Source organism: Eublepharis macularius, chromosome 1, assembly GCF_028583425.1.
Source record: "Eublepharis macularius isolate TG4126 chromosome 1, MPM_Emac_v1.0, whole genome shotgun sequence".
NCBI classification, from domain to species: domain Eukaryota; kingdom Metazoa; phylum Chordata; class Lepidosauria; order Squamata; family Eublepharidae; genus Eublepharis; species Eublepharis macularius.
Genome location: NC_072790.1, coordinates 130073053 through 130099665, shown reverse-complemented (window position 1 = coordinate 130099665; position 26613 = coordinate 130073053). Strand labels below are relative to the sequence as shown.

Genomic DNA, 26613 nt, shown 5'->3' with positions numbered 1-26613 from the left:
CTAGTTTGAGAATGTAAAGGAACACTGGCTTTTCAAGAGAAGAGAGCAACATAAATTATTACAGTTTTGTTTTGTGGGTCATTATTTTCATTTTTAACAATAGACATACTTATATAACATGGTGTCATAAATATGGCTGATGAATTGGAGAAAAGAAAAGGTGATTTACTATAGGAAGCTTCGAACAGTCACTAAATCAGGAAGCTCCATCTTAATATTTAAGTCTGAGTTTTGTCATCCCTAACTCAACACTCTTTTGTTGGTATACATTATTGGTTTTTATCATCTACAGTCTTTGTATGAACTATGAGATGTATGGTTTCTTAAGGCCCAAACTCCTTTGTTCAGCAGATATTTCTTCCCAGCTAGTTTCTGAATTCCAACCATATAATTGAAAATAAACAAAAATTAGGTAATAACAAAAACAAATAGCTCTGTTACTCTTATGAAATGAACTAAGAACATATTTTGTCATGTAGTTAAGACTAAGGGAAGCTCTACACATTAATAATTCAAATGTTAAAGCCAAACCAGAGAGTGGCTGACCTGCTGCCTAAGAAATCCTCATGCTCTTGCACTCCCATCTTCTCCTTATATGCAGCCACTTATGACAGTCTTCTGGATGTGTGGCAAAGGATACTTTGTCATTACTTGATTTGGAATCCTGGTCTGAAAGGAAGAATGCGAATCAGATTTGGATGCAATGACAAACTATGGCACTCCATTAATCTGGAAGTCTTTCATTAAGTGACTTTGCATGGAGGTGCATGACACTGAGGATTCTAATGCTCATTCCCATAGTAATAAACCATGGTTTATCGTTATTTAGAACAGTGCCATAATGACAGTCATTGGTAAGTGAGCTGAAATTACATCAACATGGCAGTAGCCCCCTATTGTGGACTTTTACGCAGAATCCCTTTTTCATAAGCATCATTTCTGCAGCACTTCCAGTGGCCATCTGGAGGTTCTGCCTGTGATGCAGGCATTTTCTCATGTTGCTAACCTGTAGCACTGAGCAGCTTCCACACACAAGTTATTTTACCCATCTTCTGCATGTCTTCTGTGATCAGTAGACTATTCTAAGATACATTAATAATGAGAAGCATGACATTTGGCAGCATGATATTATTGTATTGTCGAAGGCTTTCACGGCCGGAGAACGATGGTTGTTGTGGGTTTTCCGGGCTGTATTGCCGTGGTCTTGGCATTGTAGTTCCTGACGTTTCGCCAGCAGCTGTGGCTGGCATCTTCAGAGGTGTAGCACCAAAAGACAGAGATCTCTCAGTGTCACAGTGTGGAAAAGATGTAGGTCATTTGTATCTACTCAGGAGGGGTGGGGTTGAGCTGAGTCATCCTGTAAGAGTTTCCCAGGGTGTGGAATGCTAATGGCGGGAGGCTTCACTGTATCCTGAGGAGGTTCTTTTGCATATGGATTGGTACTTGATGTGCTAATCTTCTCTGCAGGGCTATTGTCGGGGATAGAATGTTTTGTTAGCCTGGTGTTTTTCAGAACTGGCAACCATGCTCGGTTCATTCTTAAGGTTTCTTCTTTCCTGTTGAAGTTTTGCTTATGCTTGTGAATTTCAATGGCTTCCCTGTGCAGTCTGACAAAGTAGTTGGAAGTGTTGTCCAGTATTTTGGTGTCCTGGAATAAGATACTGTGCCCTGTTTGAGTTAGGCTATGTTCAGCCACTGCTGATTTTTCAGGTTGTCCAAGTCTGCAGTGACTATCATGTTCTTTTATTCTTGTCTGGATGCTACGCTTTGTGGTCCCGATGTAAACTTGTCCACAGCTGCAGGGTATACGGTATACTCCTGCAGAGGTGAGGGGGTCTCTACTGTCTTTTGCTGATCGTAGCATCTGTTGTATTTTTCGGGTGGGTCTGAATACTGCTTGAAGGTTATGCTTTTTCATAAGCTTTCCCATCTGATCAGTAATTCCTTTGATATATGGCAAAAACACTTTTCCTGTGGGAGACTGTTTTTCTTTGGTTGTTTGCTTCATCCTGGGTTTGATTGCTCTTCGGATTTCATTTCTGGAGTAGCCATTTGCCTGAAGTGCGTGGTTTAGATGATTAATTTCCTCATTTAGCAAGTGCGGCTCACATATCCGTCTTGCACGATCCACTAATGTTTTCATTATGCCTCTTTTCTGTCGGGGATGGTGATTGGAGTTTTTGTGTAGGTACCGATCAGTGTGAGTTGGTTTCCTGTAGACCTTGTGACCTAACTGAAAGTTTGCTTTGCGGATGACCCAGGTATCCAGGAATGGGAGTTTTCCCTCGATGGAGAAAAGAAATCGAGGGAAAACTCCCATTCCTGGATACCTGGGTCATCCGCAAAGCAAACTTTCAGTTAGGTCACAAGGTCTACAGGAAACCAACTCAAACTGATCGGTACCTACACAAAAACTCCAATCACCATCCCCGACAGAAAAGAGGCATAATGAAAACATTAGTGGATCGTGCAAGACGGATATGTGAGCCGCACTTGCTAAATGAGGAAATTAATCATCTAAACCACGCACTTCAGGCAAATGGCTACTCCAGAAATGAAATCCGAAGAGCAATCAAACCCAGGATGAAGCAAACAACCAAAGAAAAACAGTCTCCCACAGGAAAAGTGTTTTTGCCATATATCAAAGGAATTACTGATCAGATGGGAAAGCTTATGAAAAAGCATAACCTTCAAGCAGTATTCAGACCCACCCGAAAAATACAACAGATGCTACGATCAGCAAAAGACAGTAGAGACCCCCTCACCTCTGCAGGAGTATACCGTATACCCTGCAGCTGTGGACAAGTTTACATCGGGACCACAAAGCGTAGCATCCAGACAAGAATAAAAGAACATGATAGTCACTGCAGACTTGGACAACCTGAAAAATCAGCAGTGGCTGAACATAGCCTAACTCAAACAGGGCACAGTATCTTATTCCAGGACACCAAAATACTGGACAACACTTCCAACTACTTTGTCAGACTGCACAGGAAAGCCATTGAAATTCACAAGCATAAGCAAAACTTCAACAGGAAAGAAGAAACCTTAAGAATGAACCGAGCATGGTTGCCAGTTCTGAAAAACACCAGGCTAACAAAACATTCTATCCCCGACAATAGCCCTGCAGAGAAGATTAGCACATCAAGTACCAATCCATATGCAAAAGAACCTCCTCAGGATACAGTGAAGCCTCCCGCCATTAGCATTCCACACCCTGGGAAACTCTTACAGGATGACTCAGCTCAACCCCACCCCTCCTGAGTAGATACAAATGACCTACATCTTTTCCACACTGTGACACTGAGAGATCTCTGTCTTTTGGTGCTACACCTCTGAAGATGCCAGCCACAGCTGCTGGCGAAACGTCAGGAACTACAATGCCAAGACCACGGCAATACAGCCCGGAAAACCCACAACAACCATCATGATATTATTATTAACTTTATTTTCTACAGTCCACCAGTTGGAATTTTTGGTCCTTCCCTGACTTGGATTTTATCCAAGAATCTAGGAACCAGAGAGGTATTACCTTAGTATGTGGCATGTTCCAAGTATTGCAGCTGTTTGCAACTGGCCAGTTGTTATCCTGTCTTTGCCACTGTCACTTAGGTGTTTAGGTAGTCCTTTTGCACATAGCACTCCTGTCACTTATTATTATTCCCCACATTTTTATGCTGCCTTCAAGCTTCTTTTCATCTTACCTTCACAACAACCCTGTTAAATAGGTTTAGCTGAGAAATAATGACTGGATGAAGGTTAAGTAGATTAGGCTGAGAAATAGTGACTGGACGAAGGCTACCCATAAATCCACAGTTGCTGACTTTTAAAATTGTAGGTGTAAAACAAGAATAGATAAACATGAATTTATACTACAAGTTGCATAATATGTATTTCATAAGGTTTTGTTAAATGCATTGCACTTTCTGTGTTCCATTTTATTGACTAATGTGTCATTTTTAAATTCATGTTGAATGTTCAAATTAATTTCACATTTAGCTTGGATCAGAAAAGCCAGTTTCCTTGATTCATGGTAATTAATTCATTTGATTTTTTGTTTCCTTTGCTGCACTTTTTTAATTTATTTTCATCAGTAGCTTGTCTTTATTTGCCTGGACTGAACATTCTTCTTTCTTTACCCCTGTTCATTGCAAACAGCCACGAGGCAAATGTAGTGTATCACAGCCTGGACCCTCTGTCAGCAGTCCACATAGCAGGTACCTTATTCTCATGGTTTCTTCACTCTGTTCTAGAATTCCAAGAGGATGATGGAAACTGCCCAGCCAGTGGATGTGCCTGTCCACATTTAATCTGCCAGAGAGAGAGACATTAATCTGTTCATATAGACTTTCTCCTGCAAAAAATCAATTTATGCAAGTGAAAATATTTTTAGAAACAGAAGTATTGATAACTCTGTAGTATACAACTTTTGCTTCTGATTAAGAATTTACATTTAAATTAGTTAAAGGCATTTGATCATATGGATGTTAGCAATACATTCATGATATTTCCATAAAGAAACTGTTTTCAGCTGCTCTTCGATCTGTGGCAAAGGCTTTTATCATCCTCTTTGTTTCTAGATATTAAATTATAGCAGGAAGAGATGGGCACGAACCGAAATATGAACCAAAGTTCATGGCAAACCGGCAGTTCGTCAGAGCCCATTTCTGACAAACCGCCATGAACTTTAAGCTGGTTCATTTGGTTCATTTTTTGGTTCATCACTGCAGGCAGCCTGGCGCCGATCAATCAGTTTCCTTGGCAACAGGGGATGGACTTCCTGCAGACTTTCTGCTGACCCGGAAGTGGCCTTCTGCTGACTCGGAAGTGACAGTTTGCTGACCTGGATGTGACATTTTCACAAACCAAACGAACTGGTTCTTGAACCATGGCAGGTTCGTGAAAGTTCGTGGTTCGTGAAATGTGATGAACCATGAACCACATACTTTGTTTTTTTTCCAGTTCATGCCAATCTCTAATGGCAAGTATTACACCAATATAGTCTATCAGAATTCACAAAACCCACATATCTGGATCAAGCCAGTAACATCCTTGTTTCCTTTTAAAGTTTAATTTTGTCAAGCTTTATTCAGTTTGTGGGTTTTCAAATTTCCAGGGACTACCGAAAACCAGAAACATTTTGACTGGAGATTTACTAAAAATACACATTTTCTCTACTTGGTTAGCTCCATTCCAGGCACAACTTACTAACCATAGCCTTCACTCAGTCAGGTGCTTACATACACAAGTCGTTTGGAGTGCAGCACACCCTGCATTTGTGTAACTTCTCAACAGCAGACTACAGCTGTAGCTTTCAGCTTTCACCTTGTGTCCAGCAACCTGTCTTCCCTGCAGCTAACAATGTTTCTGCAGTCTGTTGTCAGTGTGATTTAATGTGTGTATGTGTGTCTCCTTTCACTCTTTTACCAATCAGTTCAATCTATCTCCTGGACCCTTTCCTTCCTGCCAGGCCCTATGCAGAAGTAACAGAGAGCCCCAGAATATAGACACACATTCATATTCTAGACCTTATTACAGGGTCAACATCTGATTTTTATAGCAGGAATCTAAAATATAGAGACAGTAACAGACAAACTCTGAAAAGAACAGCTTTCAAATTGTCAATATACTCTTTGCCAAAAACTAAGTAATGTCAGTGCAATCCAATAAATGTTAAGAAGGCCTTGATCTTGTGGGAATCAGAGCTAAAACGTGCAGTTAAGTGCTGAAGGCCAGTTCATTTCATCAGACTTATGCTTGCCTACAGTTTGCTGGATTGGGCTTTATTTTATTTTTGAGCCCAATATAATACATTTTGAGACCTTTTGAGCCCAATATAATACATTTTAAAGGTGGAAAGATTGACAGATATATTTTATACAGTAAATCAAGCATTCAAACAAGTGTACAATCAATCACACATTCTGCACTTAATGTCCATTCCTTCAGATTTTTTCTTGTGTGAAATGAAAGGGGGAGGGGAGGAACAAGTTCAGATACGTACTTCAGTGCCATGTGCTGTTTAGAATGGCTTAATATTTCACACCCTACACAGCATGTGCTCTTCAAATTGTACCACTTTTCTGTCAAGTAATAAGTGATTGGGATAGGAAATGTATTCAGTTTTTCCCCTCTTCCCTGAAAAACTTCCATCTACTTGGAAATGTCAAAATCAGTTTGTTGAAAGGCAAAAAAAAAGGTAGCAGATAAATGTACTCGGGGAAATTGCTTGGCTGTGATTGCATTGTGGAGCACAGAATGTGGTATCTAAGGCAAAATTAATTTCAGTTATATATAAAAAAGCAAATGTGTAGCCTACATAACCAAAGAATAAAGCAGAAAAAATGTGTTGGTAACTTTGATTAAAACACTCATAAATGGGTATTTGCACTTTTAGGCTATTCTTCCCCACCCTCGCCAGCACTTTTTGCCATTTCCTTCACACAAAAAGGCAATTGTATATCCTGAAAGACACTCTCTGAAAATCAATTGGACATCTACACCAATGGAGCACATTTATGCATTTTTATGGATTTTTATTCACCCAGTAATTTGATGGACCCTAAAATATTACTGGGAAGTGTTAAGAAAATGGAAGGTAGTAGGAAGATTTCTCAGTTGCGCTTTGTTTTGTTAAAAGATAAACCAAAAAAAATCGTGCTTCTGATCACTATTAGACTGGGCAGGCATTTTTTTAAAAAAAGACAGCAAGAAAGGTGAAAAATAACAAACAATGTCCTGTTTTCTTAAGTACCCAAGGAATGAAATGGGCATGGAAAGACTGATAAATTAGTTTAGAACATGGAGGTTTTCTGTGCTCACCACCTCTCCTCTTCCTTCTCTGTTTGCAAGTGCACATGCCCTCTTGGAAGATTTTGATACTGCAACTGTTATCTGATGAGCCAGCATGTGCTTTAGTAGGACTTTGGAGCTTTGGGGCCTGCCCATGTTTTTAACTATGGCATCTATGTGGCACCTTTCAAATCCACTTTGTCCAATACTGTTTATTAACACATCTCTTACTTGTATAACACAATAATCAATTTGTCATTCAGACAAGCATGGAAAACAAATGACTTTCTGCTGAATAGGGAAGTTAATCAAGCAAGCAAGCCAGACAGGTTGTAGCTGATATGTAATGTGGTTTTAACTGATAAAAGGAGAACAAACTGTCATGGTGTTCTTTACTATTCTGACATGCCTCTGATCAGAGTACTTTGTGTTTGATCTTGGACTGGATCAGCCAGCCTTGGTAATCTGGTAATATAACAGGAAACCAATCTGTTCATGCTACAAAATTTTGCTCTGGAAAGTTAAATGAACAGTAGGGTCTTTTTTAATGAACAAGACTAAAGTATCCTGTTCATCTATGAAGAAGCTGCATCTTTGGCAAGATACACTCTCAGAGCAAGGTACTCTCGAACAACAAGCAGCCTTCTGTTCAGCCCTTGATATAGACCCTGGCTTTCTATCATAGGGCTGCTGTTGGCAGCACAAAACAAGTATACTGAGAGGCTGCAGTGAAATTGTGTTGCTCAGTTCCCAGCATCATATGCTAAAGTAGCAAGTAAGGTTGCTTTTTGTACGTTTTAATGTGTTATTACCTCAAGCTGTTGGGTTTGGACAAAGTATATCTTTGCCTAGATGGATGCACTGTGACCTATGTCATGAGCAGTCAGCTCTGAAAATATATTAATGAACTGACAGATGGAGCCGTGCACATTACAGTACTTTTACTTGTCATAACCAGCTGCTGGAGAACTGTTCTTGTACAGTGTTACATGGGTTGCGCTCAGAGACTGAGTATAGATAGATATTTTAACTAGTGACTGTGTTTTTGCTCTGATGTGTTTACACTATAGGCTCCATTATACAGCTCTATTTTAGTCTAGGCACCAGTGATCCAATCTGCCAGAAACCATTCATCAAGTACCACGTTCTTTTATGTCACTTTTCATTTCAAATGATAACCCAGGTTTGAAAGATTGTGCTGGCTTCCACAAAGTAAAAAAAGTTGTGGATATGTGGTCATAACAAGGAGTTTGTGATTAAGAACCACTTTGTACAACTAAATGCTAGCTGTGACTTGATTATTGATTCTTTTGTTCAGCCATGTGCAAAAGGTGGATGTTAATATATGTCAGATCAGACAGCTCCAAAGTGAGATCAGTGATAGGTAAAATTAATTCAGCACTTACAGACTGGAAAAATGAAGTTCAAAGGGGAGAGAGGTACAAGCTAACTTGCATGTTTTTCTTGCTAAGCTGCCTGGTAGTTTTGCATCTCTATTACACAGCTGTTACTTTTTTCAAAAAAAGAAAGTTTGTTACAAGGAAAGTTTGTTACAGTGCACAAGATCACAAGAAACATACTAAAAATAACTGAAACCGCTAGCTACATTTAAAATTAGATCAGATTATCAAATCTATTAGTAAAGTATTTCTTCCATATTCTCATATCTGTGAAAAAAAAATATACAGGCCTGAATCCTATTCCTTTCTGCCTCTGTTGTGGAGATGGTATGTTATGGAGTGCATATCTCTAGCACTAGGCTCTTTATACTCAGCATCTTGCAATAAGCAGAACATGCTTAACATCAGAGGAACACATTCAGGAATAGAACACTGCCTCTGCTATATTTTTGCATAGCTCAGAATCCTCAAGCTACAGCCTTAGTATTATTTGACCCAATCAGAAATGTTCACTTGCACTCATGTGTAAATGGTTCTGACCTAATACAAAAACTTATAGAACCTATACATTAGTATTAGAGATTCTAAATTTTGTTTCCTAGAAACAGGACATAACGCAGCATAATTTGCTTCTCTTACATCATTAGAAACCACACTTGCACAACTGCACGCTATTCCAGTTATATCTAGACTAGACATGGGCACGAACAGAAAAACAAACAAACATGGTGTCCGTTGCCATCCACGAACAACAAACAACGAACATTGATGAACATGACCTGATCACAAACATGTTCATTGTTTGTGGGGGCCAGCAGGCTCTCCTCCAGCCATCAAGATCCCTACCACACCACTCCCAGAAAACTTAACTGAGCAGGCAGCAGGAAAGGTACCAGTAATAAATCATTGCTTGGCCCAGAGCCTGGCAGCAGCCCTGGAACTTGAAGAGGTAGATCCCTATCCCACCACACACAAAGAAAATTCAAGCTCCAATGCACTCTCCCTGTCTCTCTCTCAAAATGCCAACAGCAACTGTCTCTCCCTCACTGTCCAAAACCAGAGCTAGGAGCACCTCTCCCTCCTGCTCTTTGCTCCCTTGTAACAAATTTGGAGCTCCACACTTGAAAGGAAGACCTACCTATCAAGCTAAATTGGGCTTAGATGGGGGTTTCCAGGGCAACAGCAGGAGTTCAGACAGAGTTCAGGCAGTCCCTGCCTCCGGTTGCCAAGGGAATTGATTGCAGGTGCCAGATTGTCTGGCTTGATGAACAGCAACAAACAGCAATGAACGAGGCTTGCAACGACCACCTGTTCATTTAGAATGGGGCCTCATGAACAGCTTGTTCGCGAACAGCTGATTGGACTGTTCGTGGCTTTTTTTAGTTCATATTGCTGTTCATGCCCATCTCTAATCTAGACCTCTTTCCTCCTAATTACATTATTTACAGCAAATAATACCACTTCCTGTATATAATGGTACATAATGTGAATGGCCATAATGGACTTGGATAAAATCATCCAGAGCCACAAGGTGGATTTTCCTACATAATTTGGGTGTGGGTTGCCTTTTAATTGAAATACACACTGTTTTAACTATTTGTCCTACACACGTCATTTGTTCTTTGCTCCTTTCAATGATCTTTTTGTGGTTCCCTGTAATCTGGCTTGATCTAATATATGTAATTTGGGGGTCAGCTAAATGAAATTAAATTCTCTTGGAAATGTTAGCCTATGTGATCTATAGTTAATGTTAATTAGCTGCAGACAATTTACCAAGGACTTTGCAGTTCTAACATGAAATAATAATGTTTACTATTTGATGAGCACCTACAAGACTAGGTGCTATACAGAACACACAAGGCAAACAGAGACCTGCTCAAATAAGCCTACAATCTCATGTGGAAAACAAAACAATATTATAATAATTTAATACTGGCGGAAGAAAAGGATGCCACAGCAGCTTAGACATAAGCTAGTTTAAGCAGAAGAGTGTTGAAGCTTTCTTTACACAAAAGAAAAAAAATGATTGAGTATAAATTGGTCAGGAATTCTCAAAAATAAGAAGCAATAAGAGAAAAACATGAACATGTGTGACAGAAGTAAAGTACAAAATTAAATAAGCAACAGAGAACTAGTAGACCACAAAGGCTTAGATGGTGAATGTACAGAACATAAAAGATAAGCAAAAATTAGTAAAAATTATGCATTGAAAAATAAATAACAAGATATTAATTTGAATGTGAAACAAAAAAGGCAATCAGTGCAGTCAGAAGCAGAGAAAGGGCTGGAAGAAGGTGAACAAGCTAAAACTAAATCCTGACAGGACAGAGGCTCTTGGAGTTAGTAGAAAGGCGCACCAGGGACTTGAGCTCTCTCTGGTCTTGAGTGGGGTTACCCACCCCTTGAAAAGATAGGTTTGCAAATTGCAAGTGCTGCTTGACACAGCAGTCACCTTAGAAAGTCAGGTTCAGAGACCTTTTGCCAGGGCTGGCGCCACCATTGAGGCAGGTACCGCAGATGCTGGGGCGCCGGAAGTGGTGCCGGGGTGGAGGCGTGTGCCATGGAGCTGGCGTGCCTGGCCCGCAGCTGCTGCAGCCGGCCAGCCCCGTGCTGCCATCGCCGCTGCCACACACACCCCGCCGGGCGCAGCAGCCACAAGCCAGGCACAGCAGGCATCTGGGGCGGCGTGCAGAGCGCGGGCAGCCTCCACGCGCCATCCCAGCCACCCGCCAGCCAATGGGGCCAGCTTTGCTGTGTGATGATGTCATCACACGGTGACATCATCATGCAATCAGGGGGCGTGTGTGCACACTACATGCACGTGCACGTAGGGGCAGCCGCAGGCACCAGAAACCCTGGAGCCACCCCTGCCTTTTGCACCACTTTGGAATACAAATGGAAATAAGAAGTTTAAAATGTGAATAACATGGAAGTCCAACTAAAAGAGCATTCAAGAAAAAAATGCCAGCATGTGGGTGGAATCAACCCAAAACAAAGAATTCATTCTAGTGAGAAGCAACAGGATGTAGCCATTGATGCAGTGGGATAAGAAAAAAGAATGAGAGAGGAGGGTACAGTCAGCTCCGTAATGAGGCCATCTGAGGTGGTCACATCAAGCAGCATATTTGGGAGATGGCAGCTTCCGATCCCGTCTACCACCAGCCTCCTGTCACTTCCTGCCCACCTGCAAGAGAGGAATAAAAAACCAAGAGGAACAACTGAATATTTCCAGCAATACTCAATAGCAAACCTTATGATTCTTTACTTATCACTTTGTGGGTAACATAGGCCCACCCACAGGCAAGGTAAAGGCTTCTATATTTTTAGAGGATTCCCATTTATGCAGAAAAGTATTGGTTTGAGACGTGCTTCTGGGATGCCTGGATTGCTGAGGGCAGTTGACTGTTAGTAAAAAAGAAAAGAAACTGGGCAAGGGAAAATGACTCTGATTAAAATCTCACTGGCTTAAGTATCCTGGAGTAAGAGAATTATCATCAGTGGTGTGAGGCACTCATTCCCTGATCCTAATCCCTCTCCCCCTCCCAAAAAACATCCAGGATATTACAAGCTTTAAGAGCTCAGACTAATTTGAAATTACCTATCTGGGCGGTAGAATTAATTAGAACTGGAACAAAAGCACACAGTCTCCCCAAGACTCCAAGACTTAAGCAGCAAAGAAGGCATTACTATATATGTAGATGATTATAGTATCTTGAAATGGGGGAGGTGAAATTAGAGCGGGGGGGCGGTATGTGCTCAGCACCAGTTTTTCCTCCAAAGCTATCCAATACAAGTGGGAAATGAGGGGAAATATCCCTTCCATCCTTTACTACTCAGGTTTGGAGCTAAGTTAGCCACTTCTTGCTCAACAGTCAGTGCTACAAGATAATCATGTTGCAACTGAAGACTAATTCAAACCTAGGTGAGCAGGAACAAAAGTTCTGTAGTCATATGCTATTGTACTTTGGGGGAGGAAGAACTGCCAGTTTTCCCACTGTGCACACATGATATCTTGTGAGCTTCCAGCAAATAGATTCAATAATAGCCAAAGATTTAATAAGAAATCTTAAAAGAACTAAGATAAAAGAGCAAAGCAAAGAACTTAATAGAGAAACCTGAGGGCTTCCAATAAGCTGATGAAAAGAGAATAGTGAACAGAAATACTAAAAGTGAAGTTATAGAAAGTTAAGAATAAAGATGCACCAAGATAATAGAAAAAAGAGAGTGATTAAATAGTACTGAAATGTAGAGATAATTTAAGACAAAAAAAGCAGAATACTGGCACTTCCATGTTTGGACAGGAAATGAAAAGTACTTAAAACAGTGCAGTTTGATGAATGATAGCAATGGAAATGAAATTGATAAAAATCAAAAAGAGAAATAACTTTTTAAAATGCCAAACAGAGATTAAAAAGACATTCATGCAAATAAGAAACAGGACAGCAATGAGCCAAAACTGAACAATCAAGAAGATTTTAAAAAACGATTAGAGAAACCAAAGCAGCTTTAAAGCCAAAAATAAAAGCACCGGTAGCTAAGTAAAGGTTTAAAATATAAAATAACAGAAGTAAAAATGGTAACAATCTGTACAAGGATTCTTCCTTGTTAGAGAAAGATTTTTTAAAAAGAGAGAAACGAGATAATTAAAAAGAACTAGGATTGAAGTCAGGATGTGCACTAAAAAAAAGGTATTATTCAGATCCGTGTATCCAGAATGCCATATATATTTGGTATGCAGATATTAGAGTCTAAAAATACTGATTTAGTATTCAGATCTTGGTTTTATTTGGGCATCAGAATATATTCAGCTCCATTATTCCCTATGGGGAACGATCTAGGGTGATCGGGCCCAATTCTTGTGCAAACTCCACCAAAACTGCAGGGAACCTAGTTCTTCCTGTCCACTACCAACCCCCTAACTTTCAAGAAGGTTGGGCCAAGTGGTCCAATTCTATGGATCCCTGAACAAGTTACCCCTCGCCCCCTCCATTTAGGGGGGAGGATTCCAAGGCTTTCAAGGGCAAAGAAACTTTAACCAACCTCTAAACACACTGGAGCAATCTTTAGCCACCAGCCAGTCTGAATGCAAGCTGAACCAACAATGCCCAACACCAAACCAGAGAATCTCAGCAGAACCAACATTAAACCAGAGAATCTCAGCAGAACCAAAGTGAAGGAAGGGACACTGTTACAAGCCCAACAGAACCAATGTCATTTAAAGAATCCAGGAAGAAACCATGGCCAAAGTCATAACAGAATAGAACCAAGTACCAGGATCAAACACACAGAAGAACCATCAACCTGCCACAAGCACAGCCAGCCAGACCTGGCAATGGCAAGCAAGAACACACAACAACACTTAGTATAAGATCTGTCTCCCAAGGAATGCCTTAGAAAGTGAGCAGAAGGGGTAATTTTTGGTGACCCAAATTCTCCTCTCTCTGCAGTCTGCATCCTACACTGTCACTCACTAGCTCAGAGGAGCCTAGAGACAGAACTGCAGAAGCTGCGTTGCATCTCCAGTGCTCCTGTACCCTCCCACCCCTGTAAAGGAAACAGAACACAACAGTATGCTCTAGCTGCATTTTTGGTGCTTCTGTGGGTTTTGCTTTTGCTGGTTTTAAAATACTGGCTTATGGTGCCAATTCTCTAGTTTCTCTAACTTCTCTCTTCTTGTACCAATGGCAAGAGAACAACATTTTTGGTGCTGCTTTTCTTAATTTTCTTCAAGAATTGTGCTAAGGTTCAGTGAGGGCTCTGGCTGGGCTGATTGTGTGTGTGGGGGGGGATTCCAAGTTGAAAATGAGGGTTTTATATAGTGTGCCAACTGGCTAAATAGTTCTGCTGGTTTTCTACATTTTAACTTTGGGAAGAGCTCTTTTCCCCACCTCCTCAACACAGACTGAGAAAGGATGCAGGCACACAGATGTGCTCATTTCATTCACAAAGTCCAGAATTGGAAAATGGAAGAGCAGCATCTTGAACAAGACCAACTGCTCAGCTCTCCAGGGGAGCAGGCAAGTGTGATGAGGGCTGACTGTGTCACCCACATGGGAGAAGACATGCTTGCTCTGCCTACATGTGAGAGGAGCCTCTGAGCCACAAGAGAGAGGTCTGACCAGGCCTCCTCTTTCTTGGTCCAGCAGTCCAGAAGACAAGTGGCATACAACTTGCAGGACTCTGAGAGGTAGTCCTTATTGCCTCAGCCAAATTCTGGTTCATGTGCCTCATATTCCCAGAAGAGCTGAGTGCATCCATGGTGGCCTCAATCTCCTTGGAGGAACTGTGCTGAGAAATGGAGATGTGAAAAACAGCAGCGCTGCTCTCCCCCTCTGCTGTGCTCTTCTTGACTGCATTATGCTGCACCTGCCAAGGGAGCTCATTTCCCAAGCTAGTGACCTTCCCAACCTGTTTGGCAATGCTGCTCTTGATGCACGGGCCACACATAGTCACCAACATGTAAACCTTGTTCTTGGTGATAGGTTGCAGGCAAGACTTGATGCCCTGTTGCAGCCTTCTCATGAGTGTGTGCACTGCTGAAACAAAGTCTGTCCATCCTGTCCTTGGGTTCTGAAAGGCAGCCATCTTCCTCTGAAGCATTTGGATCAAAGGAGTGACCAGACCCAGGGATGCTGTGTCTGTCAAGATCATCATGGGGAAGTAATTAAAGGGCTTAAGGACCTCCACTGTCTTGGAGATGGTCAGCCAATCCTCTTGGCTGAACTAACTCTCCCTACTCCCAGTGTTGCTCTCTAAGAGCCAAATTGTGAGGCTGGCCTTCTGCTCCACCCACCCCTCAAGCATGACGTGGATTGATTTCCAGAGAGAGCCTATGTCACTGACCACATTACCTACTATCCTGCCCACTCTATGCAGAGCCAAGGAATAAATTCCTAGAAGAGTTTTTAATCGGTTTAAACTCCTCTTCAGACTCTGAGAAGTTGTTTTTTCTCTTGTCTGACACTGCTGCATTTGTTTCTTATAGAGTCTGTTCACCTTAGTAGCCAAGAAAATTTGGGTTAGAGCTGTTTCCAGAGGTAGCAATGATTTTAACTGACTGGTATTTTCTGCCTAGATCATTTTAGTCATTTAATATCTGTATATATGTTTATATGTTAGTGTTTTATGTGTTCTATGTGTATGGATTGTAACGGCCTTTGGCCACAAACAATAAACCTACCTATCTACCTGCCTGCCTGTGTCACTGATCAGGCATGCTCTGGCACTCCTGCAAGGATTTGCTTCTGGTGTATAGAATCATAGAGTTGGAAGGGACCCTCTACGGTCATCTAGTCCAACCCCCTGTACAATGCAGGAAATTCACAACTACCCCCACCCGACTGCCCCAGTGACCCCTCCTCCATGCCCTGAAGATGACAAAACACCTCCAGGATCCCTAGCCAAACTGGCCTGTGGAAAATTACTACCTCACCCCAAGGTGGCGATCAGCATTACCCTGTAAGGGTATGTAAGAAAGCCACGAAAACTAAGCACTGATGTAACCCATTCTGCCCTCCCTCTCATGATCTGCCCAAGTTCACAGAATCAGCATTGCTGTCAGATGGCCATCTAGCCTCTGCTTAAGAACCTCCAAAGAAGGAGAGCCCATCACTTCCCAAAGAAGCCTGTTCCACCGAGGAACTCCTCTGTTATGAAGTTCTTCCTAATGTTTAGCTGAAAGCTCTTTTGATTTAATTTCAAGCTGTTGGTTCTGGTCTGACCTTCTGGAGCAGCAGAAAACAACTCTGCGCCCTTCTCTATATGACAGCCCTTCAAGTACTTGAAGATGGTCCTCCTATCACCTCTGTCATCTCTCCAGGCTAAACATTCCAAGCTCTTTCAACTTTTCTTCATAGGATTTGGTCTCCAGAACCCTCACCATCTTTGTTGCCCTCCTCTGGACATGTTCCAACTTGTCTAGATCCTTCTTAAATTGTGGTGCCCAAAACTGAACACAATACTCTAGGTGAGGTCTAACCAGAGCAGAGTAGAACAATAGCATCACTTCTCATGATCTGGGCACTATGCTTCTGTTGATACAGCCCAAAACTGTATTTGCCTTTTTAACTACCATATCACGCAGCTGACATGTTCAAAGTATGGTCTACTAAGACCCCTAGATCCTTTTTGCACATACTACTGCCACACAAGTCTCCATCCTATAATTATGCATTTGATTTTTTCTTCCTAAATGCAGAACTTTGCATTTATCTCTGTTGAAATTAATTTTATTTGTTTTAGCCCAGTTTCCCAGCCTGTCAAGATCATTCTGTATCCTGACTGTCTTCAACCATATTTGCTACCCCTCCAAATTTAATATCATCTGCAAAATTAATAAGCATTCCCTCTATTCATCCAAATCATTTATAAAAATGTTGAACAGAACAGGTCCCAGGACTGATCCCTGAGGAATTCCACTTACCACTCTTCTCCAAGAGGATGAGGAACCATTAACTAGAACTCTTTGGGTGCCATCTGTCAACCAGTTACAGATCCACCTAATAGTAATAGGATCCAAACCACATTTTACCAACTTGTCAACAAGGATATAATGTGGAACCTTATCAAAAGCCTTACTGAAATCGAGATAAACTATGTCTACAGCATTCCCCTGATCCAGCAAGGTAGTAACTTTCTCCAAAAAAAGAGATAGGGTTAGTCTAACATGACTTGTTCTTGAGAAACCCATGCTGGCTCATAGTAATCACAGCCATCCTTTCTAAATGCTCAAGGACTGACTGTTTGTTCTAAGACTTTTCCCGGTATAGATGTCAAACTGACAGATCGGTAATTACCTGAATCCTCCTTTTTCCCCTTCTTGAAGATGGGGACAACATTTGCCCACCTCCAGTCTTCTAGCATCTCACCTGATCTCCAAAAACAGAGGCTCAGAAATTACATCTGAGAGTTCTTTTAGTACCCACGGGTGCAATTCATCTGGCCCTGACTTAGTTCCATTTAAAGAAACTAGGTGTTTACATACTACCTCTATGCTGATCCTAGGCTGTAACTCCCTTCCTCATTATATGTTCTGTTATTGCCATGTTAAGCACCATTTCCCTTATGTGTTCTGTTATTGCCATGTTGAGTACCATTTCCCTCCCTTGCAGGAGAAGACTAAGGAAAAGTAGGAATTGAGCAGTTCTGCCCTCTCTTCATCACCTGTTACAATTTCACTTCTCTGTCCCTTCAGTAGGTCTACTATGTCCTTGCTGTTTTTCTTACTTTGAACGTAAGCAAAGAACCCTTTTTTTGTTTTGTTTTGTTTTTTAGCATCTCTTGCTACCCTAAGCTCATACTGAGCTTTAGCTTTTCTAACACTCTCCCTACAAGCATTGATTATTCATTTATATTCATCCTTGGTTATAAGACCCTCCTTCCATTTCCTAAATGAGGTTTTTAAATTTCTGAATTCATTAAAAAGCTGTTTATGAAGCCACCATGGCTTCTTTAAGCTTCTCCTGTTCTTCCTTCTCATAGGAATTGTTTGTGATTGTGCTTTCAGTATTTCACTTTTAAGAAACTCCCATCCCTCTTGAACTCCCTTCTCCTTAAGTATTTCTGACTGTGATTCTACCCAGCATAGCTTTCAGTTTGTTAAAATTTTCTTTCCTGAAGTCCAACCTATATGTCTGACTACATACAGCTTTTCCCTTCCCCAAGACTGTAAATTCCAAAATTACATGGTCACTGCCACCCAGAATGCCCGCTACTTTCACTTCGTCAACCAGTTCTTCCCTGTTAATGAGTACCAAGTCCATGATAGCAGAACCCCTTGTTTCCCTCTCCACTTTCTTAAAAAATGAAGTTGTCAGCAAGACAAGTCAGTAATTTATTTGACCTTTCATTTTTAGCAGAGTTAGACTTCCTCTAGATACCCGGATAATTGAAATCTCCTGTGACCACTGTGTTCCGTCTCTTTGTGAACTTTGTAATTTGTTCTAGGAGTTTCTCATCCAAGTCTTTTGCTTGGCTTGGTGGTCTACAGCAGACCCCACCATAATATTACTGTTATTTCTTACTCCTTTTTATTTTTACCCAGAGACTCTCAACTGAATTTCCACGATCAGATACATCTATTTCCTCACAAGTATATATATCCTTTACATATAATGCTACTCCTCCCCCTTCCTTATTTTCCCATCCCTTTTGAACAAGTTGTATTCCTCAATCCTAGTATTCCAGTTGTGGGTGTCATTCCACCAAGTTTCAGTAATGCCTATTATGTCATAGTCTCCTTTCTGTATTAGGATGTCAAGTTCCTCCTGCTTGTTTCCCATACTCTGTGCATTAGTGTAGAGACATTAGAAGCCATGAGTTATATGCCCTGAGGTTTTTGTTTCTGTGCTTACCTGCAAGTTAAATCTTTCCTAGCATAGGTTCCACTCCCTGCAGGTCTTCAGTGTTCCCTTCTCCAGTTATAGGCACTGAATTTTTGTTTCTCTCCCCCATAGGATTTAGTTTAAAGTCCTCCTTATCAGGTTTGCCAGGCTCTTACCAAACACATTTTTCCTACCCTCATGAGGTGCAAACCATCTCTCGATAGAAGACCTTCATCTTGAAAGCATAAGCCATGGTCCAAAAACCAAACTGCTCTTGATGACACTATCTATGTAGCCAGTCATTTATTTGCAGCATTCTTCTTTCCCTTCCTAAACTGTGGCCTATGACAGGAAGAACTGACAAAAACACAACCTGTACTCCCAGGTCCTTAACCTTTTTGTCCAGAGTCACATAGTCTCTTTTAATGCATTCTGGACTGTGCCGAGCAATATCATTTGTTCCCACATGTATCAGGAGGAAGGAATAATAATATGTGAGTTTGATAAGTGTTCCTACCCTTTCTGCCACATCCTGGATGCATGCACCTGGTAGACAGCATACCCCTCAAGATGACAAGTCTGGTCGGCACAATTTACCCTCTACCCCTCTCAGTAGGGAGTCCCCAATTACCAGCGCACACCTTATCCTATATTGAGGAATGGAAGCTCGAGTCTTCTTATCTGCAGGGGCCTCGGAAATTTCTGATGGGTAGGCTTCATGCAATGTGAGAAGTGACCTGTCATGCATCTGCATCTCATGAAGGGACACTGGAATTCATGAGTCATAGCATCCAGTCTAGGATCCTCAGGATTCAGACCCTTACCCGATACATGAATTACCATGAGGTGAAGTTTGTGGGACATGCAATAAATGTTTGTAAGACCCACTTGCACAACCACTGCCCAGATGTTTGTACTGCTATTGGTCACCATGTATCCCATGGTGACATCCCTGCCTACCCACCCCAATAATTGCTTCTCAGTGGCAACAGAGATATTGTCCACTCTGTGTACCTCATTGAGAACCTCAGTGTGGAGCAAAGCCCAGCTGGCCTAGCTGCCCCTATATCACTCTGCCTGACACTGATTGTCCCACCCCCACTTGGTGGAAGGTCATCAGGGTGCTGCCAATGCACAATCAGCAAGTGGTATGCATTCTGCAACTGAGCACAGGTCCAGATGTTTGATGAGAAGTGCACACTTATCCCACTAGCATGGGACCACTATGCCTTCACATAGTTGTTGGCAGCCCTGTAAAAGGAGGGCACCATGGCCCTGCTCAGCATAGTGCAAGCAGGGAGCATGTATCAAGAACAATTATATGATATAATTCTGAACTGAAGAAGAAGAGAAAAGAGAAAACACAAGACATTTTGGAGGAGATAAAAAAGAGGATGAATTAAAAAAATTATTTGTGTAATGTTAACATTTCTCAAATGAAGAAATGTTTAAAATAGCTATCTATGTTATCAGCAAGACAAATGGAGATAAAATTGAGTTATGTTAAACAAAGAAATTTTGAATTTGCAAATAAACTGGGAAGATGGCTGGCTTATAAACTGAGAAAGGAAGGAGAAAAGAAAATGATATTGAAACTACAAGAAGGAGATGTTATTTTAACAGATAGTGGGACGATTAAAAAAACTTTTTATTAGTATTGTACAAATCTGTATAGACGACAAGATATCTCTTTGAGGAAAATAGAAGAATATATTAGAAAACAGAACCTACCAAAAATTACAGAAGAATAAAGATGAATTATGAATGGACCAATAACAATAAGAGAAGTAATTGAAGTGATAAAAAAGACAAAACTAGGAAAGGCTCCATGTCCAGATGGATTACTGGTTCGATATTACAAATACTTTGAGGATGAAATTTTACAATCTCTGCAGAGTACAATGAACTCAATTTTACAGGGAAGAAAAATGCCAGAGTCATGGAAGGACACTAATATAACGTTGATACCTAAAGAGGAGCAGGACTTGACTCTGACAAAGAATTACCGACCAATCTCATTATTGAATAATGATTATAAGTTGTTTACTACATTTTTAGCAGAAAGACTAACGTTAATTCTCCACGATAAACCTGAATTATTCTGGGTTATTCAGGACTCTAGTATTTGACATGCCCAAATATATTTGAATTTATCCAGGTATGCTGAACATAACCTAATAATACCAGGAATATGTTATCCAGTTATATATTCAGCTGAATCACATACCTCTAGATCAAAGGCATGTAAATTCCAAAAAACTGTAATTATTGACAAAGAATCAAATTGAAGAGTATAAGATGGGAAAGAGAGAGTCAACAAATTCAAGAGTTAAGCAAGCCAAAGTTATCCCTGTAGAGCAGGAGGAGTAGAAACTGAAAAAGTATATATCCAGGGGCATTAAAAAGAGTCAGAAGCCTCACCAAATATCACCTGACCCATCTTCATCACATACCATCGATGGCCAACTATTTTATAGAAGAGGGATGAAGATCAAGGCTCTTTCCATCAGACTGCCTAGCCAACTGTCAGCTGGCCTCTCCCTTGTTTAAAATACATCAGTGGCTTGCCACTCTAAAGCAAAGTGAAGTTGACAGCAAAGCCTGTTTTTAACCATTTTACCTTTGACATGTTTTACTCATTTTTATTTGTTACCTGCCTTGAGTTTCTTTTGAAAAACCAAGGGTGGGATATTAATAAAAATAAATGAACATCAGTGCCATCTAACTAATCATTATGAATATTAAAACTACAACATGTTTATTTAGAAGAAACTGCCACTGAATTCAATGGGGTTAATAAAATTGCTTCCTTAAAATAAGCTCAGAAAGAAAACCAGCTACTTGCACCACCCCAACCAGTAGTTTAAATGAGAGATGCACATCTATATAAAGGCCAGCAACACTAGTTTTAGTCAGTCAGATGGTGGAATCAGTCAAAACAAAACAAGAAAAATAAGAAGGAATCGTGAAGAACATTAACCATCTAGTAGCTGTTTTATAAAACACAAGGAAAGAAAACAGATAAACATCAAATGAAGGCAGATACCAGGTATGGCAGATAATGATAGCGGGGGAAAGGAATGAGAGAGGACTGTCCACTCCCACACTTTCCAGTCCCTCCTTTTATTGGCTTAAACCCCAGCCACCCATAATTAGTAAAGAAGTGGGGGGAAACAAACTTTCATTCAGATTGGTGGCATGTAAGCTTTGTTCTCCCTGAAGTGCTTTCATTTGGGAACCTGCTAGAATATTGTACTTTGTTGTGAGATAAGTATAAACCATTTTGACGGCAGACAAAACACAGATGGTGATGAACAGAAAATGAGTGTAACAAGATAAAGTTATTGTGTGGAATACTTCAGTATAGAACGTACAACTGGCTCTCAACTTCACTCCCCAGAGATTATAAATTTTCCTACTGGATGTTAACATGTTGAACTGATCCTCAGTTAACATACACAAATACTGATGGGAGATTGTTTTCCTTTTCTCCAGACTTTCAACTGGAACCTATTTCCACAATTGACAGGATTATTGTTCAGTTCCTACAGAACCCCTGTTCATACAACCTCTATACAAAAATTAAATTTGATGGGCCTTTAACGGGTGCTTGTTTGTATCACTAGAACAAGTTTTCTACCATAACATGACCTCAGATCCTAACTCAAAGCCAAATAAAAATCCTTTCCAAACTGATGATCTTATCCAGAACTGCCATTTCCTCTCTGGAGGGGGGAGATCGCTTTTCTCTTCTTAAGCTGAGGCTGACTCATCCCCTCCCATCCAGTGGAGTTCCATGGGCTGACAATCACTTGGATTTTCATGAGGCCAACATCACAAGGATTGGTTCAGCGCTCTGGACTTTGGGAGAGATTGCCACACTAGGTGTTAAACATAGCAAGGCCAAAGAGCAAAAGCAGTTTCCTTATGACTCATGCATAACAGCTACTCATAATGACAGAAGCGCCACTAAAGGTAAATATAGAGCTGATGGGGCCCTTCAGACCTTGATTATATGATAGCCTCACCCTGCAAAGTCTAGCAGACATAAATCATGCAAGCCATTTCTGGCATTGTGAAATTGTCTGTGGTTTTAGTAGAAGTAGCAGTAGTAGTAATAAACTGTATTTCCATTACGCATTCATGAAACTGCCTGATACAGAGTCAGACCATTGGTCCATTGAAGTCAGCAGTGTCTACTGTGACTGGCAATTGCTTTCCAGGGTCTCAGGTGGAGATCTTTCAGATCACCTTCTACCCATTCCTTTTAACAAGGTGCCAGGTATTGAACCTGGGACCTTTGACATGGAAAGCAGATGCTCTGCCACAAAGCCTCAGCATTCTTTCTACAAGAAGCTCAGGTGGCATACTCCTCACAACATCTCAGTAAGATAGACCAGGCTAAGAGTGTATGACTGGCCCAAAGTCACCCAGTGAGTGTCATGACTGGGGTCTGAACTTGGGTGTCCCTAGAGATTTATTTTTGAGCAAACATGGCACAGTGCTTGAAGTGTCAGAGTAAGATCGGGGGGCAGGTACAAATACCCTCTGTGCCATGGAAGCTTGGACCAATCACTTGCAGCCTACCTCACAGAATTGTTATTGGAAAGATAAAATGGAGGGGAGGGATTATGACATAAAAAAGTGACAGCCCAGTGGGAGAAAAGTAGTATATAAGAACCAGTTTGTATGAGAGTAGTATGAGAACCAGTTTGATGTAGTGGTTAAGAACAGCAGGACTCTAATCTAGAGAACCCAGTTTGATGCCCCACTCCTCCACTTGAAGCCAGCTGGGTGACCATGGGTCAGTCACAGCTCTTCCAGAGCTCTCTCATGTCCACCCACTTCACAAGGTGATTTTTGTGGGAATAATAATAATATACTTTGTAAACCACTCTTGAGTGCGTGTTAAGTTGTTCTGAAGGATGGTATATAAATCGAATGCTGTTATGTAAATCAAATGATGTTGTTACAGTTGTTGATCAATAAATAAATAAATCTAAATAAATAATATAGGACAACAGGAGAATTACTTTCCAAGATCCTTGAATATATTTTAGGAGTTTAAGAGCAAGAGAATACAAAGTTATTCTGAATAGCATATTTTATAAGAGTGCACTATTACTGCATTTTCAGGATGGTTTCCTCCCCACACTATGCTTTACTTACATTGATTGGAGGTGACATCTGCACAGGATGCCTATGTGCATACACACCAGTATGTGTAAACTATGGCTGTGTGCTCTATGTTCTCCGTTTTTTCATGGGTACAAATAATGGGTTCATAGCTTATGTACCTTTAGCTATATGCCCATTAGACCTTCTTGTGCAAACATCACCTCCAATATTTGAAGGACAGCAGTCATGATCCTTTCCTGATGTACACCTATCAGAGTGTGCAAGACCTCAAGCCCAAGGAGTAAGCAAGAGTCATGCGAGGAAATTTGCCATGGAAGTAATAGTTGTGGACTAAGTTGGCAAATAATGCAGCCTTTGTCTCTCTCTTTCAAACCATTAACCCCCCCCCCTTTGTTGGCATTGTCAGTGTTAGGCTGGGTCTAACTGAACTTTTATATAGAAGGCTCTGATGCTGTTAAATGTGCCTTAGTGTTTCAATGCATTGAATAATACCAGATAAAGCAGCTTTCCCTCATGCCTCCAGTGATGCATCTGTAAATAATCTGCAGCCTTTTGTTTTGAGTCTCTTGCTAGCCCTCTAATCTCAAATAATTAATCATTTATTAGCTTTGATCATACTAGTCCCCATTATTTAACTAAAAGTAGCAATAAGAACTTCCTGGGATTCTTGAGTTTTTTGAGGAATACATGTCCATAAATCATCCAGTAACAACAGACTGCTTGAAGATTAGCAATCAGAGACTCTGTTACTTCAGTTAATCACCAAGTATAACTTTGAATAATATTTCCTGACTGAAATCAAAAGTCCTTGTCAAGGCAAGTGACTCTGAATTGACTTTTTGATGAATTCACATTTTGTGGTTGTAAAAGAGTCTATGTGTAATTCAACAATGGATTTAAAATGCTGGTATAAAAGGAAGATATACCATCTGTACTATAGTATATAGATGTTAAAATACAGCTAATTAGTAGTGGCACATTAGGTTCACTAGATGATACGGAAATAACTGTGTTACTTCCCTAAAAGAAAAATAAACATTGAGAAACAGAATTAGGACTGCCCTTGCATCCTGTTTGTAAAACCATCTCCCTTAAAGTGACTACTATTGTTATTTAGGTATGTACTTTAGATACTGATATATATTAAAGTTATTTTTTAAAATCAGCATGGAACATGATGGAAGTATTTGGTGTGCTTAGAGTTGTGGAGGTAGCATTTAAAAAAAAAAAAGTCAAATCCAGTTTCAAAATAGTACCCAGAAAATGTCCTCTTTGACATGAAATATATTTAGAATCTTTAAAACATGGATGTTACATTTATATTTAAACCAGTTCTCCATTAAGCTTATCAACTCATATATTCCTTATGGTAAAACATTGATTTATTTCTATATTGAATTACTTCTCAGGTCAGCAAGAGGTGGCTCAGATTCCTCCCGTTCTGAGAGCCAGCCACCTCGGCAGCAGCACCCGTGCTTCCTTCTCAGAGTCCTCAGAGCAGCTCTCCCACTTCAGCTTCTCTTGCTATTCTTGATTGGTCTTGCCTGCCTTGTGCCAATGACAGAAGAAGACTACAGCTGTGCCATGGCCAATAACTTTGCACGTTCCTTTCACCCCATGCTAAGATATACTAATGGTCCACCACCTTTGTGAAGCAATGGAAAAGATGACAGGGATGTGGACATTTCAAATGCAGGTACATCCCATATAATAACCGACTGTTAGGTCAGCTCTGACCTTTACTTGACCAGACACTAGAAATGGCTTAAGTCCAATATGTATCAAGTATTATGTGAATAGCACCAGGTTGCATTTCTGCAACTGAAAAGCCTATGAAATAAGTGATGGGATCTTTTTTTTCCAGCCAGCACTCTGAATTAATCACCTGCTTTGTGCTGGTACCCTATACTATGCATAGCACAGGACATAAGACTGAAGGATGACCTCATTCATTACCCATTATCTCCATAATTGATTTTATAGTGTGCATAAATATAAAGATACACACCAAGACTGTGTTTATGAGCTTTTAGAAACTATTGTAACATAAAATTTTCAAGAGCTTGTAAGGCACTGTATTATTTCCCTCCCCTCTTTTTTGTGGGATTTGGGGCGGGGCTTGATGTTTCAACTTTTGCTTTGGATGTACAAGCTGTAAATCTGAATGGCGTTTTTATAGTTTTAAAAAAAGAGTAATGGATGTAATAAATGAAATTCCAGAATGCTTTATGAACAAATCATGAATTGTTAAGTATTAAAAAGATAAGTATTTATGTATGTACAGTTTGCAAAAATTTGTTTGTTCGTAATGATTTCTTACAGAATAATTTGTGCTAAATAATAGTATTATTTTAGGGCATCAAGGCCAGATCATTCATACACTTACAGACACTGCAATTCAGAAACCAACAGTAAAGGCCATAGCAATGATCTGCTTAGAAATATTTGAAAGAAACTACATTTTGAAGAATTGTTGCAATATCTTCTGGTATATGAGAAAAGTCTTCCATTAAAAGAAATGCCCTAATCCAGCAAAGGCAGTATGAATGGGGAAACAGACTCCCACAAATGGAGTGTCCTTTCTAATACAGCACTGAATACACGAACAAATTGTATGGGGATGGGGAGTCCCGCCTCCAGCACCTCAAGATACATGTGAGCTTCTCCTGCATCACGTGCCCAGGTGATCATTGCTGCAATGCCAGCTATTTTTTCAGCATTCTTCAGTCAAAACTGGATTTCAAATGATCATAACAGACACTTAAATCCCTGTTAAGATGTTGTGGGGAAGATAGAGCTTTGTTTAAGCACTACTTACAACACAGCAACATGTTAGATGTTTACTGTAACTTAACATTTTGCAGAGCCTCATTATTTGTGTTTAGCATAAGAAAAACAGAATGCACCATGGTTGCCAAAAATTTCCATTTGAATTACCACAATGAAAGTGTTTTTGTGGC

The 26613-nt window shown here is 40.5% G+C and overlaps 1 protein-coding gene across 2 annotated transcripts in view; it reads left to right on the top strand.

The window, feature by feature from the left end:
* The window catches only part of SYNE1 (spectrin repeat containing nuclear envelope protein 1), a 471821-nt gene extending 445907 nt beyond the window's left edge, over positions 1-25914 (top strand). For both annotated transcript variants that reach the window (XM_055002895.1, XM_055002961.1), the window contains 2 exons: positions 4159-4217; positions 25063-25914. In XM_055002895.1, coding sequence (XP_054858870.1) covers positions 4159-4217; positions 25063-25306 — 303 coding nt within the window. In that variant the 3' untranslated portion in view covers positions 25307-25914. The remainder of the gene's footprint in view (positions 1-4158; positions 4218-25062) is intronic.
* The last annotated feature ends 699 nt before the right edge of the window (positions 25915-26613 follow it).